Source organism: Lutra lutra, chromosome 12, assembly GCF_902655055.1.
Source record: "Lutra lutra chromosome 12, mLutLut1.2, whole genome shotgun sequence".
NCBI lineage: Eukaryota > Metazoa > Chordata > Mammalia > Carnivora > Mustelidae > Lutra > Lutra lutra.
The window spans coordinates 13,953,967-13,970,441 of NC_062289.1; the positions used below are offsets into that span (position 1 = coordinate 13,953,967).

General features: G+C 43.4%; 1 protein-coding gene across 1 annotated transcript in view; it reads right to left on the reverse strand.

Annotated features, from left to right (window-relative positions):
* PHLPP1 (PH domain and leucine rich repeat protein phosphatase 1) overlaps window positions 1-15,792 on the reverse strand; it is a 207,334-nt gene extending 191,542 nt beyond the window's left edge. The window contains exon 1 of the mRNA XM_047696943.1: window positions 14,103-15,792. Within this exon, the coding sequence (XP_047552899.1) occupies window positions 14,103-15,642 (1,540 nt within the window). The 5' untranslated portion in view covers window positions 15,643-15,792. The remainder of the gene's footprint in view (window positions 1-14,102) is intronic.
* Window positions 15,793-16,475: the final 683 nt, after the last annotated feature.

A 16,475-nucleotide genomic window follows, 5' to 3' on the forward strand; every position in this document is an offset into this window, starting at 1 on the left:
AGCAGCTGCAGGCCAATCCAGGACATAAACCAGGCATTCTGACTGTACTGACTACAAAACAAGCCCCAGTCTCAGAAACGGACTTTCATGTGGTATCTTCAGAATGACATTCCCCTCTTAAGTAGTTCCAACATATCTGTTTACAGAACTTTTGTCATCATGTATTTGTTAATGAAATAATACCATTCAGATTGTGGTTAAAAACACCAAGTCACTCTTACAACTTGGTTACAGAGCAAGGGATTTGGAGTGTCTGCTTTATAATCACAAGGACCAGGAACTCCTCTCCTTATGATTACACCGATGCTAACATTTCTGTTACTCTTCCCCTGTAAAATCAGCTTGTCGAGCGTTGATACAACTCTAATGACTTAACTGAAGTCTCTGCAAAAATTTGTCACAGAGGGCAAAAAGGTGTTAGTAACAGTGGAAAACACACACTGGCAGGAGAGTAACCTCAATGTTGATGAGTCTGAAGGAGAAGCACTTCCACTGGGATTAGAAACATGATTTATTTGAATCAGAAGGGATCGGAATAACTTTTTTTTTTTAAACCATGGTGTCTGTCATAATTTAAAAACAGCACAAAAAAGTAAAATGAGAATCTTTTTTCCAGGGTTGCCATTCACCTTACTACACAAACCAATATTTCTCAGACGTATGTGCCTCCTATTTAAAACTACAACAAAACGCAATTTATAACACGCCATTAGTAAAGATTTAACTTGCCATACGTGTAGTACAAGCTTTCCAGCCATGGATTAAAGAGCTAATATGTTGCTTTTGTCTACACGAACACACAAGAACCGTGTCTCCTCCTTGTCCAACAAGAAATCTTCATCAATGAAGACTGAAACACTAGATAAAGCACAGTTAAAAATAAAATTCCCAGATTATGACCAACTTATCATCATCCAAATTTTACATTACTGCGTCTACATATGTCACTAAACTAAAAGAAAGTAACTGCCTCCAGTAGGTAAACACATTTCCCATAATTCTCATAAATCTGAGGAACGCAAAACCCTCCCAGGCCTTATAAAAAGAAAGAAGAGAATGTCAGGACCCCAGCACCAGGCTTCAGGGCAACATGGAGCATATGTACATTTGCATTTTCTTTTCAAAAAAGCAAAATTAGGGGCGCCTGGGTGGTTCAGATGGTTGAGCATCTGCCTTCGGCCCAGGTTGTGATCTCGAGGTCCCGGGGTTGAGCCCTGTGGGGGGCTCCCTGCTCAGTGGAGACCTTGCTTCTCCCTCTCCCCCTGCCTCTGTCTCTCCCCTCCCCTCGTGCTCTCTCTCTCAAATGAATAAATAAAAATCTTTTTAAAAAGCAAAATTAATATTCACTTAATCCAGAATTTAGACACTCACAAACTGTGACACCTCTTCAAGCAGATGAAGACACCTAGACAGGAAGGTACTTTGGAATCTTACAGGATTAAGCTGGAATTGCTATTCCTAAACTCAGTCTGACTGGATTTGACCTGGCCATTTAGGGTTGCTCCTCAAACACTTCAGGCTCCCAGAACTGAGGCAACAGTCTACTCCTCCTGGACCCTCAGGCCTTGGCACAGTCGCTACTATGGTCATCTGTGAAGCCTGCCCCTATTGGAACACTTTTCACCTTTGTATAAAAATGAGGGCTTGTCTGTTTTTCCCACACACATTCCCTCAAAACTCCAAGTCTGTCAAGGGATCCTAGAAAATTCAAATTAGTCATCTCTGAATCAAAAGCACCTTTGACATAATAGACACAATAACTGATGGATGGACCTATGAAAGTGTACAGTCTGCCGCTGTCACTGAGCAACTGCATATCCCATTTGCCTTAATGAGCCCTAATTAACTCTAATTAGAATTTGTGGCAATTTACTGTTGCTAAGAATAATAAAACCACACTACATTTGTGTAACATCTCACAGTTTACAGAGCACTTCCACGTATATCATCAAATCTCAACCTCCCAAAGTTCTCGTAGACAGATTTATCACTTCCCTCCTCCTCTCTCTCTCATGAGGCCTAAGGAGGTTCAGAGGCTCATTATAGGTCTCCCTCAAGTCAAAGGGCCCACAGGCAAATCTAGGTGTCCAGGTCCCCCATCAACGCTCTTTCCACCCTAAGCCCGAGGCTTGGTTTATAACAACCGGTACGGCTGTGTCAGGCACTTCACATGTCTCATCTGATCTTTCAGCAACCTTGTAGGACACAGATGCATGAACTCTTTGAGCAGAGAAGGAGGGACTCTGGGTGGCTCAGTCTATTAAGCATCTGCCTTCGGCTCAGGTCAGGATCCTGGGGTCCTGGGATTGAGCCCAAGGTACTGCTCCCTGTTCAGTAGGGGGTCTGCTTCTCTCTCTGCTCCTCCCTAACCCCTTCCCCACCCCTCAGCCCTTGGTCTCCTTCTCCAGTAAATAAAATCTTAAAATAAACTACTAAATCTTAGGGGCACCTGGGTGGCTCAGACGGTTAAGCATCTGCCTTTGGCTCAGGTCATGATCCCAAGAACCTTGGGATCGAAATCCGTATCGGGCTCCCAGCTCAGCAGGGAGCCTGCTTCCTCCTCTCTCTCTGCCTGCCTCTCTGCCTACTTGTGATCTCTCTCTGTCAAATAAATAAATAGAATCTTTAAAAAAAAAAATGCCATCTAGTTTGTCATCATGGAAGAACCTAAATAAGTTTGGCAACTGCATTTTTATTTCATTTAGTATTTTAGGGCAATGGGTCTAGAGATTTTCCCTGTAAGTGTTTTTTGTTTTGTTTTTGTTTTTTTTTTTTTTTAAGATTTTTATTTATTTGTCAGAGAGAGAGGGAGAGCGAGCGAGTACAGGCAGACAGAATGGCAGGCAGAGGGAGAAGCAGGCTCCCCGCTGAGCAAGGAGCCCAATGCGGGACTTGATCCCAGGACGCTGGGATCATGACCTGAGCGGAAGGCAGCTGCTCAACCAACTGAGCCACCCAGGCGTCCCATTCCCTGTAAGTGTTAATGGATTCAAGTCTAGAATCTATCCCAGCTAAATTAACTTGGAACCTAGGTAAATACAGAAGAGAATCCTGGTTCTCTACCAAAGAGGGTCTAATAATGCCACGAAACGCAACTGTAGTACAATTTTTGTCTTGTGGTCACATAACTAAGAATTGGTCACTAGACCATGAAAACTTGCTTACCAAAGCGGGTAGATGTCCTAACTTGACTTTTCCAGGTTTGTCATCTATGACTCTACACCTCCCATACCCCCACTAAAACTACGTCATCTCTTCTGTGAGTTCATTTACCTACAGCACTAAAGCACCGTAAGTACCATTAGAACACGGGTCCCATTTCGCCATCTTCGGCTATCTCAGAGTTGGTGTGCACTGTATTCTTGTCATCTCAATGCATGGCTACCCACAGAAACCCCTTCTCGGTCAACCAAGAAAACCTCAATGCACCACTGGCAGAGCTGTTACTGATTTTGATAGGCATGTTAGTTTTCATTTTTCTATATTCAGAAGATAAATCATGTGTGTTCCACGGTGACCTGAAATTTCCCCAGAAATTTTCAGAAGAAGAAAAAAGGAATCTCTCCAGTGTAAGTAAGCAGCCGAACGGTGCCTAATGCAATATATATATATATACATGTACGTGTATGTATACATACATATGCATGTCAGCATTTTATACTCCAGCTAACCCCACTCCCACCCCAGCTGTTTCAGGATGACAAAGTATCCACAGGAAAAGAGAATCCTGATACATCCATATTCCAGAAGTATGTAAGCTACTATCCTGAAAGTAATGATCACAGACTGCTATTGAGAAATTAAGGAGCAAAAAAGAAATGTCTAGAAATCAGACAAAGATCTTCCCTTTCTCCCTATTTTCCTGAACAAATTCAAAATAGTTTACTGAACCTATATTATTCTATATCATAGATTTTAATCTCTATCAGTTAAAAAAAGGAAAGTGGCATTTTATATCAGTGAAGAAATAACTCAATTACCCAATAAAAAGTATTGACACAATTTGTTCTTTCCCACTTTCTATGTTTCTAAAACAACAGATTAAAAATTTCAGCACAGAAAATAAAACAATAATACCACAAGAAAATACAGGGAATTTTTTTTTTTAACCTGGGATAGGGAGTCTTTCCTAAGCATGACAAAGAACCCTGAATATTTAAAGGAAAAGACAGACATAAATGTGTAACGGATAAAGAACATATTAGTGACTTACAAAAGAAAGCGGGTTTCCCTAAATATATACCCAAAACAAATCTACAAACCAGTAGGGAAAAGGCAAATATCAAAGAAAAAATGAGCAAGGGAGATAAACAGACCATTCACAATAATAAGTTACCAATTAAGATGTGACAAAAGTGTTCCACATAATTAAGAACTGCAAATTTTTTTAAATCAAGATTTTTTCCTCCCAAGACGACTTATCCCACCCTACTCCTCCCCCTCCCATCCATAAATAGGACTGCCACCTCCCATTAACATCCTGCCTCAACCCTCCACGGAGAACGCATGTGTGGGGGGTGTGCGAGAGAACAAGGGTCCTTCAATTACAGCCGCATGTTCTTCTTCTCAGAAGGAGAGATCCTTATTACATACACCTGAATGTCAGCGGTCTCCAGCCATACCACCTCTCCAAGAGACCATCAAGAGAAATTTCTCCTCCGTTTCAGCATCTGGAATACATACTCCGCTTGTCAGATGCAATGTATTTTTACCCTTTTGTACTTCTGCACTTTAAAAAGTTCCCTTCCTTGTATCAAAAATGAACAGTCATTTTGAAGAATTAATTGACTCAATAGATTAACTTCCCTATAAGGAAAGCTAAAACTTTTGCTTAAGGTAAATGACTAAATTAAAATAGAGCCTACTATAGAAGGGAATCTCTCACACCCCTAAAAATACTCACAAACTGCCTTTTTGCTAACCGGGCAGAAATTTCTTTTTTTTTTTTCTTTCTCTCTCCTCCTCCCAATACCTCTCTTTTAGGGAGAGAGGGAAATTTTCAAAACAGTAGCAGATTTCATGATAAAGACTTCCAAAGCCAACAAACAACAAAAGCCCAAAGATTACTGAAGCCAGTTGGTTTTTATTTTTTTTTATATCACACAAAAGTAGAACTGTGCATGTGTGCGTAAATACGCTATGTGCATCTCACTGTGAGAAGACATCCTTTTAAAAAATTGAAATAAAGAATATAATACTGAATTTTTTAATTACAGATTTGAATGCAAATTTTTTTCAAAATCTATTCTTAAACTTTTCTCCCAAATATTTTTTAAAAGTCAGTGATTTCTTTTTATAACATTCTAACAATTTCAGGTTCAAAGTACTAGATGAATCACCACTGGTTTTCTGATTTTCTAGTACTGCAACTCCTCTCAGCCAACCATCTGTCAACTTTAAAGTTCTATCATTAAATCCCCCAAAGGGTAACAACCCTGATGAAATCTAATTTCCCTCTATGCAATTAAGATATCCAACTGTTCCATTAGAAGCCCCTCCTTATATCTGTCACAGTGATATGCAACCTCCCAAAAGCACTGATTAGAAGGAAATGAAACTCGAAACACCTTGAAGTCACAGAGAAACCATGAAATGTGTGACATACACTCCATTTTTTTAACTTTCATTTTTTTTTTTAATTTATTTATTTGAGAGACAGAGAGAGAGCATGAGAGGGGAGGTCAGAGGGAGAAGCAGACTCCCCATGGAGCTGGGAGCCCGATGTGGGACTCGATCCCAGGACTCCGGGATCATGACCTGAGCCGAAAGCAGTCGCTCAACCAACTGAGCCACCCAGGCGCCCTTTAACTTTCATTTTGAATGTGAAATATAAGGAGGATTCAAGACAAGTTTTTAAGTTCACAGTGTAATGAAAAAAAAAGAACAATGGACAGATAATCCAAATCATGAATGCTATTCTTAATTCTGAGACTAACTTGATCAATGATCTTAGACCAGATACTTAACCGCTATGGGCTCCCTTTCCTCATCTATAAAGATACAGATGTTAGGACCTCTGTGGGATCCTAAATTCTATCATTTAGTCAAATTAACAATACAAAAACTCATTTTCTTTAAGGCTTTTTTCTCCTGAGACTCTAGGCACAAGGAGATGGGCACACAGCTCATCAAGAACTGAAACAAATTAGTAAGTTTTGCACATTGGAATACCTCAAATACAGAGTTACCATTATAATAAAAACTTGGAAAACTGAATTATGAAAGGATCTTGCTTTATGCATCAACCTAGGAAAAAACTCTAACTTTAAAAAGCATGTATTTCTTTAAATTTCTCTCCAGCAGGACTGGCAGAGAGAGAGTGAATCAAATGTCCCCTATATTGTCATTAGTCTGAATCTACACCAAAAAGGTGATCTACTCTGGTTGTCAACCTCAGGCTATCTTGCATACATGAGGGCCAAGTCCATTTTTTTCTCCCTGAAAAAATGCAGGGGATTGGACTCTTTTAAACCCAGAGATGGGTCTTACAGAACTTAAAACAATAACTTTAGTCTTTCTAATGGGAAGGAATGGTTCTCCAATGGAGCCCCAGAATATTAAGAGGGGAAAGCGATCTTAGACTTAATTCCACTCCAAGCTCATCACTTTACTGACCAGGAAAGAAACGCCCAGGATAGGTTAAAATGAATGCCCAAAGTTGTGCCAAGTTTCCCAGCTTTCAGACTAATTTCCTTAAACTACACACCACTTTTTCTCACAGTGTGAGATAAAACCACGTAATTTTTTCCCCAAAAGTTATTCTGAAAAAACAAAACAAACAAACATACAAAACACCAACCAAGGTTACTCCCACCTGACCCTAGGACACATCAGCCAAACTTAAAAACCGTAAGGTAGCACCCACCAGGACTAAGACACAGCCAGACAAGCTCTCAAAATACATGGATGGGAATAAAGACAGAATTCCTTAGGAATAAATTTCTCATAAATGACAAGGTAAAAAAATAAACTGGTTCTATGCATAAAATTTCACTTTGAACCATGTGTCAGGAGTGAACTGACTGTAAAATCCAGATAATTATTTTTTTAAAAGATTTTATTTATTTATTTGATAGAGAGAGATCACAAGCAGGCAGAGAGGCAGTCAGAGAGAGAGGAGGGAGCAGGCTCCCTGCTGAGCAGAGAGCCCGATGCAGGGCTCGATCCCAGGACCCTGAGATCATGACCTGAGCTGAAGGCAGCGGCTTAACCCACTGAGCCACCCAGGCACCCCTAAATCCAGATAATTATTGAATAGGCAAGGGAAACAAGTAGAGATCGTACTTTCACTGTATTTAAAACCATGCCTCATAGTTGAAAAGAAAGCCCAAATATTCTAACATATAGGCAGATATAGGACAAGATTCATTCTCTAACTTATTTTCACCAGATGTAGGAGTCAGTAGAAATAGACAGCAACAAATAGAAAACTCTTCCAGCTTGAAAAAAATGCAGAAAAAAAAAAAGCTAAAAAGAAAAATCAACCAATTTAAATCCTCTCAAACCTCAAATTTCTAATTGGATTTTTTCACTCCTTATTAAAATGGTCTAAAACAAAATTATTTCAAATTTTGTTCAGTCTTCAACTGAATGCTTTCACATAACTGGAAATGAGACTAATTTAATTTTAGCAAGCTTCATTTGGGAAAGTATATGCCAAAAATTCTGAATTTGTTTTGTCTTTTGCTAAAATATTGACATTTACAAACTTATAAAGTGTGTTCAACCTACAAATAGACTTTTCCACTCCTCTTCTAATAGAACCTCTAGGTTCCAAACTCAGAAGAGCTCCTGGACTTGTACCTGAACTTGACACTTTATCATGATACACATTTTACAATGCATGAAAGCAACAGATGTAAAAATACAACAGGGAAACAATTATTTCAGCAAGAACTTGGCGTTCTGAGAAGGTTATGCTTTGTTTCATTAAACAGACTAAAAGGTATCCCAGGCATCTATTACATACAAAGTACGTAACAAAACCACTCCACCTCTAAATCCAAGGGTAGTGACATGGCTGTAATGCACGAGCTGCCACCATGCTTGACTCAAAGCTACACCAAGCAACCTGGAAGAGCTGCTATTTCACAGTTAACCAAATATTCCAATGTCTTTTAATCAAAATATCATTAAGATCTACTCTTTTCAGATCCCTGAGTTTCAAATTTAGCAAAATCTCTCAAAGCCTCGAGTTGAAGTTTCACACAAATCACACAAACCAAAACACAACCAGTCACACATACTTACTAGGTTATAAATACCTAATACGTCTAAAGAATCCACATGGCCAATTTTTTTTGCCTTAATTATACTATCTTTAGAAAACCAAAGATAAGTATAAAAAAAAAGGGCTTGCCCTAGAAGCACAGGGACATGAGGCCAGATTCAAAACCCCTCATTACCAGCGTTACACCAGATGCTTGGGATTAAAGAGGTGGAGTGGGTTTTAGGAAGTGGGAAATTTTTTTTTTTTAAGGCTTCACTTACCCAGATATTTTGATAACTTCTTTCTCTTTTTCAAAATGTCAGGCATCTTTTTTAAAGGAAACGCTTTTCTACCGAGTGGCTTCAGGATCTCCTGACTCCCACAGTACAACTAAACCCTTCTCCTGTTCAGATAGACTGAACTGTGTTCAACCCTGGCACATAACAAAATCATTAAATCTAAGATGCCTCATTTGACAGATGTCTCATTAAATTCATCTCCAAGCTGAGGTAAGAGATGCCTTTGAAAAGAAGGGGAAAAACCCCTGTTAACTCTAAGAAAACTTTAAGAACTGCTCTCTCCAAATCCACAGACAGCTCCAATCACACGCAACAGAAGACATTAACAGTATGTGGCACACCCAAAATCTCCTGCCGGGGGAGAAATGCCTGTGTGTGTACGTGTGTTTAACACATCCCTGGGGACCCAAACAGGATGGAAGGCTGAAGAATCAGGGCATACACCACCAGCTGCTTAACAAAATTCCACAAATTCAACTCAACAAATGTTTAAACTAAAATGCCAAGTATTACACTAGGCTTGGATCATAAAGAGTGTCAGTGAATGTTATGTTACCAATAAATCAAATTCAGGGCTTTAAAAAGAAAGAGAATAAGAAACAACAAAAACACTTTACACTTTAACAAATAATAATGACCTTTGGATAATCAATCATTTAAGGTGGTGTTTTTAATAATCATATAGCAACAAAAAGATACAACTTTACAACCTAACTTACACATTTCCTCTCCCTGCAATTATTTCACTGAGCACAAAAGACACATTGTAGAAACAACTATGAAATTCAGGGAGAGGAGCTTACTCTCTAGCTTTCTATAATATATGAATTACAAAAATAACTGTAACAAGAGCATAGTAACACCAATAAAACACTATCAAGAAAGTACCAACAATTCTATTTTAAAATAAAAGATGTAAGCTAGACTTTTCTGATGTAACTCTTCAGCACTTTACAAGTAAGGCTATGTTTTTTTGTTTTTTTTTTAAAGATTTTATTTATTTGTCAGAGAGAGAGGGAGAGAGAGCGAGCACAGGCAGACAGAATGGCAGGCAGAGGGAGAAGCAGGCTCCCTGCTGAGCAAGGAGCCCGATGCGGGACTCAATCCCAGGACACTGGGATCACGACCTGAGCCGAAGGCAGCTGCTCAACCAACTGAGCCACCCAGGCGTCCCAAGGCTATGTTTTAAAGGAACTGAACTGCCACACCTCCACCCTGAAAAGTCATCCACTTTTCAGATGAAGTACTAATTCGCTTTACCCAAGGAAGATTTACAGTTTAACAAATGAGGCATGGTTAAATAAAAGAAATAGTCATTAAGTAAACTTCATTTCCTAACAACCTGAATGCAAGCCTGACTATTACAACCAGAATATCTACAACACTTCAGTACTCTTTCTGTATTGCCTATTTGCCAGGCTTGTTACTTGAGGTTTTTAAAGGCAGCATGATTTAAAAAAAAAAAAAAAAATAGGGCCATCAACATTTCACAAGGAATACCACTTTGGACTGGAGGATAATATCACCTCATTACCAACAAAAATAACGTATTTTCTGAATGCTTCTAACCAAGTGAAAAAAATCAAGTGTAAATGAAATTCAGCATCGATTCATGGAAAGTGATATGAATTGCAAAACAGAACATCCCAGCTCTCTATTCTCAGCTCTGCTAAGGACTGAAAAACCACAAGCAAGAGGCAAACCTCTCTGTGCATGTTTCTCCATCTGAAAAGAGGACTGACACCATCTCCTCCCTAATAATGTTTCTGAAAGGACGAATGAGACAATTGATGTGAAAGCCTTTTAAAATTTTTGAAGATAATAAAACCCAACCTATTAATAGATGTTCTCAAACCACAGTTATGATGGAAAAGATAGCATGCACTTTATATCAAAAACAACAAATTTAAAACGTAAATAAAAAACAACAAAAATAAAGTTAAACCCTTTGTTCTTAAAATTGAAAGGACTGTTGAAGCACACACTGGTGTCACATGTTCATAGCACGTTACTCAATACTGCTGTAATTATAGTAATAAGAGCCTGCTGGTCAATACTGCAGCTTAAGGCTGAACCACCCCTTCTCCGTTTCCATGTAGGAAACCACGTAAGGTTTGATCATTCCCAACAGAGAAAAAGAGAAGAAATATGAGAGGGGTTAGGAGATCATTCTCCTAAGTGATCCCAAGAACTCAAATAAAAACATCTTATCCAAGATTCACTAGACACAGTGGGTGTGCTCTCTCCACTTTCTCAACATCCTTTCCCACTATTGCAATTTGAACTGAATTAGCTAGACCACGAAATCTAAAAGGTGGTGCAAGTCAAAATATATGTAGTTTAAGACTGCCCTTGGTCAATGACTCAGACTCCCCAGGGAGTCCAAAACACAAAGCTCATTAATCTTTTGAAATCCATTACTTACATGGAGCAACATAAATTTTTAAAATTTTTAACCTAAAATTACTCTCTTCCAATTAGAATTTAAGATGGTTCATTTTAAAAGGAAATTAAATGTTAATATACTTAAAATACTTAAAACCAGTCATTTCATATAAAGCCACTTAAATTTTGTCATATTTTAAATCAGCTAAAAGAATGCTTGAAAGATATAACAATTTTCTTTTTTACAATAACAATTTTCAAACTAAGTTTTCATTAACAACTCTGTAATTAGATAGCACCTTTCATCCAACACCTTATAGTTCATTAAAGACTTTCATTTTACCTTACCCCAGTAAGTATTTAAATATTCAAAGGCTGCAAATGCCTTTCAAAGACTTTTAATAATAACTTGTGTCAAGTTATAAATACTGAAATTCCACTGAAAGGCGACCTTCAAAAGAATGAAAGTTCTCTGCTGGACAAGACCTTCTCAAAAAAAAAAAAAAAAAAAAAAAAAAAAAAGGAGCTGACTAGATAACTAGACAGCAGATAATGAGCTCAATTTAAATGCAGTAAGGTATTCAAATGGCTTCAAAGGCAACTTCCTAATCTATCCTTAACTCCAACTACACATATAAACAAAAAGATGTGCAGCAAAAAATTTAAGACTAAGTTATACGTAAAATCTAAAAACAAATGTGGTACACAACACCCTCTTAAAGGGTGTCCTCTAAAACAAACCTTAATTCTCTTTTTCCCAAGGAAAAGAATTACTACCAAAATGTAACACTCCCGTTGGGTGTCCTACATTCCCCTGCAAAGGGAATTTCTAGGAATCCCCTCCAGCCAGGTACAAACCTCCACTTTGTGAAATCCTGACAGTGTTCCTATAACATGTAAGACCACCTCAGGAAAAGGCCCTTTTGTTCATCAATAACTAAACTCTCTTGCAAAAGTTCAGGTGGGTTCACTACATGCTGAATTTTGTTCTGTGGCAAATGAGTATCAACAGACATTTTGTATATTACCTCGGGTTTAAAATAGGCTCAACTCTGTATAGAAACAAAAATAAACGACTAGCCATCTCTGTAACAATCAAGCATCTTCCTTCTAGGACACCTATACAATGGCTTCACATTCAAGAATAGGTTGGATACTCTGTGTGACATCCCCATTTTATTAGTTATTTTTACAAGTGTATACACAAAGGTGTGTATGTATTTACACTGTATATACAGAGATGAAGTAAGTCCAGAAAAAAATACGGCTTTTACAAAAGCAAAACTTAAGAATAAAATGATCACACCAGAAATTTAAGATTCAACCAGAAAGAAAATGTCACTTTTTATTGATAAGCTTTAAACACACACACACACACACAAATGCACTGTACATCACTCACTTAGAATATTTAGACACACTTGAAGAGGCAATCAAGGGAATCAAAGATTTAAATTCCATGACTAGGACACCCAAAACCTTTCCCATGGACATTTATTGTAATCAACGTGTGGAAAACAAGAAAAGCAGAGCTCTTTCTATATAAAATGTGTTCAATACTGTTTACTTTACATATCCTTTGCTTTATATATACTTCACTCAATTTAACTGGTTTGGTTATAAGAGCATTTAGCATTCTCACATTAACATTTTCTTTCCAAGTGTGATTACCATTTAATGCTTTTGCAAAATAACAATATTTTACAAAATACATGAGCTCCAGGAGGAAAGGATATGGTTGTTGCTCCTACAACTTAAAAACAAAAACAAAAAACACCGATTATCTAGGTCATAAACTTTTAAAGCATGTCATGCCGTTGAGATATTATCTTTAGATACTGCAAATGCTATTGTATGATGATATGGTTTTCTTTATAAGGCAAAAATCCATCAGAAATCCACTTGAATTAAAAAAAAACTTCAATGAAGCTTAACATCTCACCAGGAATGCTACTGGTCTTGCATATTTCAATGTGGGAGTAAAGATTTCTTCATTCAAACTGACTAAGCTGCCACTAAGACACAAGTTGACCCAAAAACATTAAATTAGAAAGAATGGCAACAGATTAATAAAGTTACAAGTATGATTATTTTTCCACCAGCACCTACAAACTAGAAGAGTAAAGCTGAGGAAAATTTAACTCTCCTGATTTAATTTGGTTATGCTAACTTTATTTAAATAAAATTTATTATCACTAAGAACCTAATTGTTTAAACCAGAGGAGGAAAAAGATGCAAACAAATAGAAAGCTCCAGTATAACAACCAGGATCCATAGCTCCCTAATTTAGCACCCACTAAGTCTCTAATAAAGAGAAAAACATTAGTCACTCCAAGTCAAGAATTACATCTAATACACCAATCATATCTCAAAAAGCCGGGAGGGGGGGGAAACAGAAGAATTAAAGTTTTCATCTAGAACCGAAAAAAAGAATTAGGAGGATTTTAGATTCCATCTCAAGAGATGGTGACCACTTCAAGTCTTACTGTGATCTCTACTGCAGGTCACACTGCAATGGCCAGACCGGGTTATAGAGGCTGGAAGTAAGAAATGAGAAAAAAAAAATAGGCAGCATCACTTTTGTTGCAAGAATCAAACTTGCAGGTGAAACTGAAATAAAGCAAAAAAGCTCTGGGGAAAAAAAATCCCTAAGAAGGGTCCCATCTGTTAGGGAGGGCTCAGTGGGCAGACGAGCATGACAGAGAGCTGAACGAGCGCCCCAAGTGACAAGAAAGAAGGTCCTGAGGACCACACAGGAATGACCAACTGTGGACGAGTAAACAAAGAGTGACCTGGAGCTTGTCTGTCGGTCATTTCCCTCGGTTGGTATGATGTGTAAGAGATCCTTTACCTGAAATCCCAGACTGCCTCAAACCCAACAAGCCCTCGAGGGAGGCCTGAAGGAGTCCCCTCGTTGTTAAAAGTACCACTGCCTCTCTCAGAAGTATCTGCTACCTGTATTTCCTGGTGGCTGTGCCACCTCTTCCAACAGCGCTTCCCCACCTCTAGGTCCCCAAGATTGACAGTAACTCGCCGATTTTACAATTGCTCCATTTAGGATGGCACAGAGGTCAGGCGAAAGCTGTAAAGAACAAAGACTCCTGAGGACGTGCACGCACCCTGGTCCGGACAGACGGCCGAATGCACCCATTCCTCCGGACCTGCAAGTGTTTACACCCCACGCGTCACCGTACAGGTGAATTCCTTACCTGCATAGAAGCGGATGAGGCAGCCAATCTCCGAGTCCATGCCTTCCTCCTGCACCCTCCACAACTCCCCAAATCCCAGTTGGAAGAGGTAGTCATTCTGGATCTGCAAAGGCTTCTCGTCCGCCTCCAAGCGCCGGGTGGTCTCTCCGTGGAGCTGCACATACAGGGTGGGCGGCGGAGGCGCTTTCTCCGGGGCCGCCCCGTTCCCACCCGGGGTTGGCTGAGGGCGGCTAAGGGCCACGGCTGCAGCCGCCTTTTCCTCCCGAGGCCGGTCTCGGGCGGCCCCTCCCGGGCCGTCGACGCCCCTCGGGTCTTTCGGCTGCAACGGAGGCGAGGAGGCCGTCGGGGAAGGCGGCCGGGTGCCCGCCCCGAGCCGGGCCGGCGCGGAGCGGCCGGGCAGACGGGGCTGGCCCGGAATCCCTGGCAGGCCCGGGGCCGGGTCAGCCTCGAGCTCCTCGGACGACGAAGAGGAGCCGCTGCCGCTGCTGTAGGGGTCCAGCCGGTCGGACACGCTCTCGGCGCTGGGGCTCAGGCTGAAGCTCTCGGTGTCGGAGGCCGGGCCGGCGGCTGCGCGGTCCAGGCGCTGCCGGGCGCCCGGCTCACTCGGGCTGGAGTCCGACGGCGCGGGGCTGGAGCGGGAGGCGCGGCGCGCCCACCCGTCCCGGCCGCCCGGCAGCTGCAGGTCCGCGGGAGGCGCGCGCGGCAGGCCCCCGACGGCAGCCAGCCCGCTCCTCCCGGGCGGAGGCCCCAAGTCCCGGGGTTCCGCAGGCGCAAGCCGGGGGCCCACGTCGGGGGGCCGCTCCGTGCCGGCCGCGGGGCCCGGGCCCTTGCCCAGCACCTTGACCACGCCGCCGCCTTTGTGGCCCACCTGCAGGAGGCGGGCGGCCACCTCGCCGGCCGTGGTGTCCAGCGTGCAGAGCACCGGGCGCAGGTAGGTCGAGGCCAGGTGGCGGTCGAAGACGTGCACGCAGCCCCGCTGGAGCTGGTGCCTCACCCAGTCCCGGTCCGACGGCTGCAGCTGCAGCATCTGCCGGTGCTTCAGGAGCAGCGTCTTCCTGTCCAGGCTCCGGGTGCACAGCGACGCCGAGGCCGAACAGGAGGTAGAGAGGCCGGCGGCGCCGGGGCAGTGCGAGGCGGCAGCGGCCGAGGACGACGACGACGACGAGGACGAGGCGGCGGCCGCGGACAGATTCCTTTTCAGCCGCCCTCTCCTCAGCAGGAGGGAGTTGGCGCCGCTGCCGGCCCCGGGAACAGGGGCAGCCCCGCCGGCGGTGGGCTGGGGCGCCCCGCGCCGCCGCCGGCGACCCGTGCCTCCCGCCCGGCCCGGCAGCGGCCCCGGCTGCGCCTCGCCGGCGGCCTCGTCCCGCGCCCCGCCGGTCGGGGCCGCCGGGGTCAGCGCGGGCTCCGAGCTCCGGCCGCCCCCGGCCGCTACCGCCAGAGCCGCCGCCGCCGCCAGAGCCGCCGCCGCCGGAGCCGGAGCTCGGTCCTCCCTGCTGGTCTCTGGGAGTCGCTGCGCCGTAGCCGCGGCGGCGGGCTCCATTGCAGTGGGGCTTCGCGCTTCCCCCCCAGCTCCGGAGGCAGCGGGAGGAGAGGGAGGCGGGGAGGCGAAGGTGGGAGACAGCGGCGGCGGCAGCGCGGGGAGAAGGGGGAAGCCAATGGCGTTCGGCGCGGCCGTTCCAGGGGATTATGTGGCAATTCGGAGCATTCCGTCGGTGTCTCGGTGTTCCATCCCGCGCGCCCGCCCGCCCGGCCGCCACCGCCCCCCCCACACACACGCCCTCCCCGCCCGGGTCGCGGGCTCGGGAGCGCAAACCCCGCCCGCCGCGGCGAATCAGCCGCGTCCCGGGCTCATTGAATATTAATCACGCGCCTGGAGCGGGAAGGCGGGAGGCGGGCAGGGCGGGAGCTCCACGAGGGCCTCATGAATATGCATTATTAGCATGACGGCATTCCCGGGAGGAGTGGAGAGAGCCCGAGGACGGCGGGGAGGCGGGGCTTCAGGGTAAACAAACGTGACGCGTGCGTACGAGGGCGGGGCGGGGCGGGGGGCGGGGGAAGACCGGTCCCGGGAGGTTCCGCGCTGGCCTTGGGAGAGGGGCCGGCTAAGAAGAGAGAGGCGCGCGGTGCATCTTGGGAGTTGTAGTTCTATTGAGGGAACAAACGTGCCCGAGGAAAACATGGCGAACCACAAGCCCCAGAGTTCCTTGCCCCTCCTTGCAGCCAGCCGCTAGCTACGGGCAGTGGGTATTGTGCCCTCTGCTGTTAAACTCCGTACCTGGTCATGTTCTTGTTCATTAACTTGTGCCCAACCCGCCCATTCCCGCTCCCCACAAGGCTTTCGTTTTCCTTAATGATTTAAAGTGAGGGTTTTGA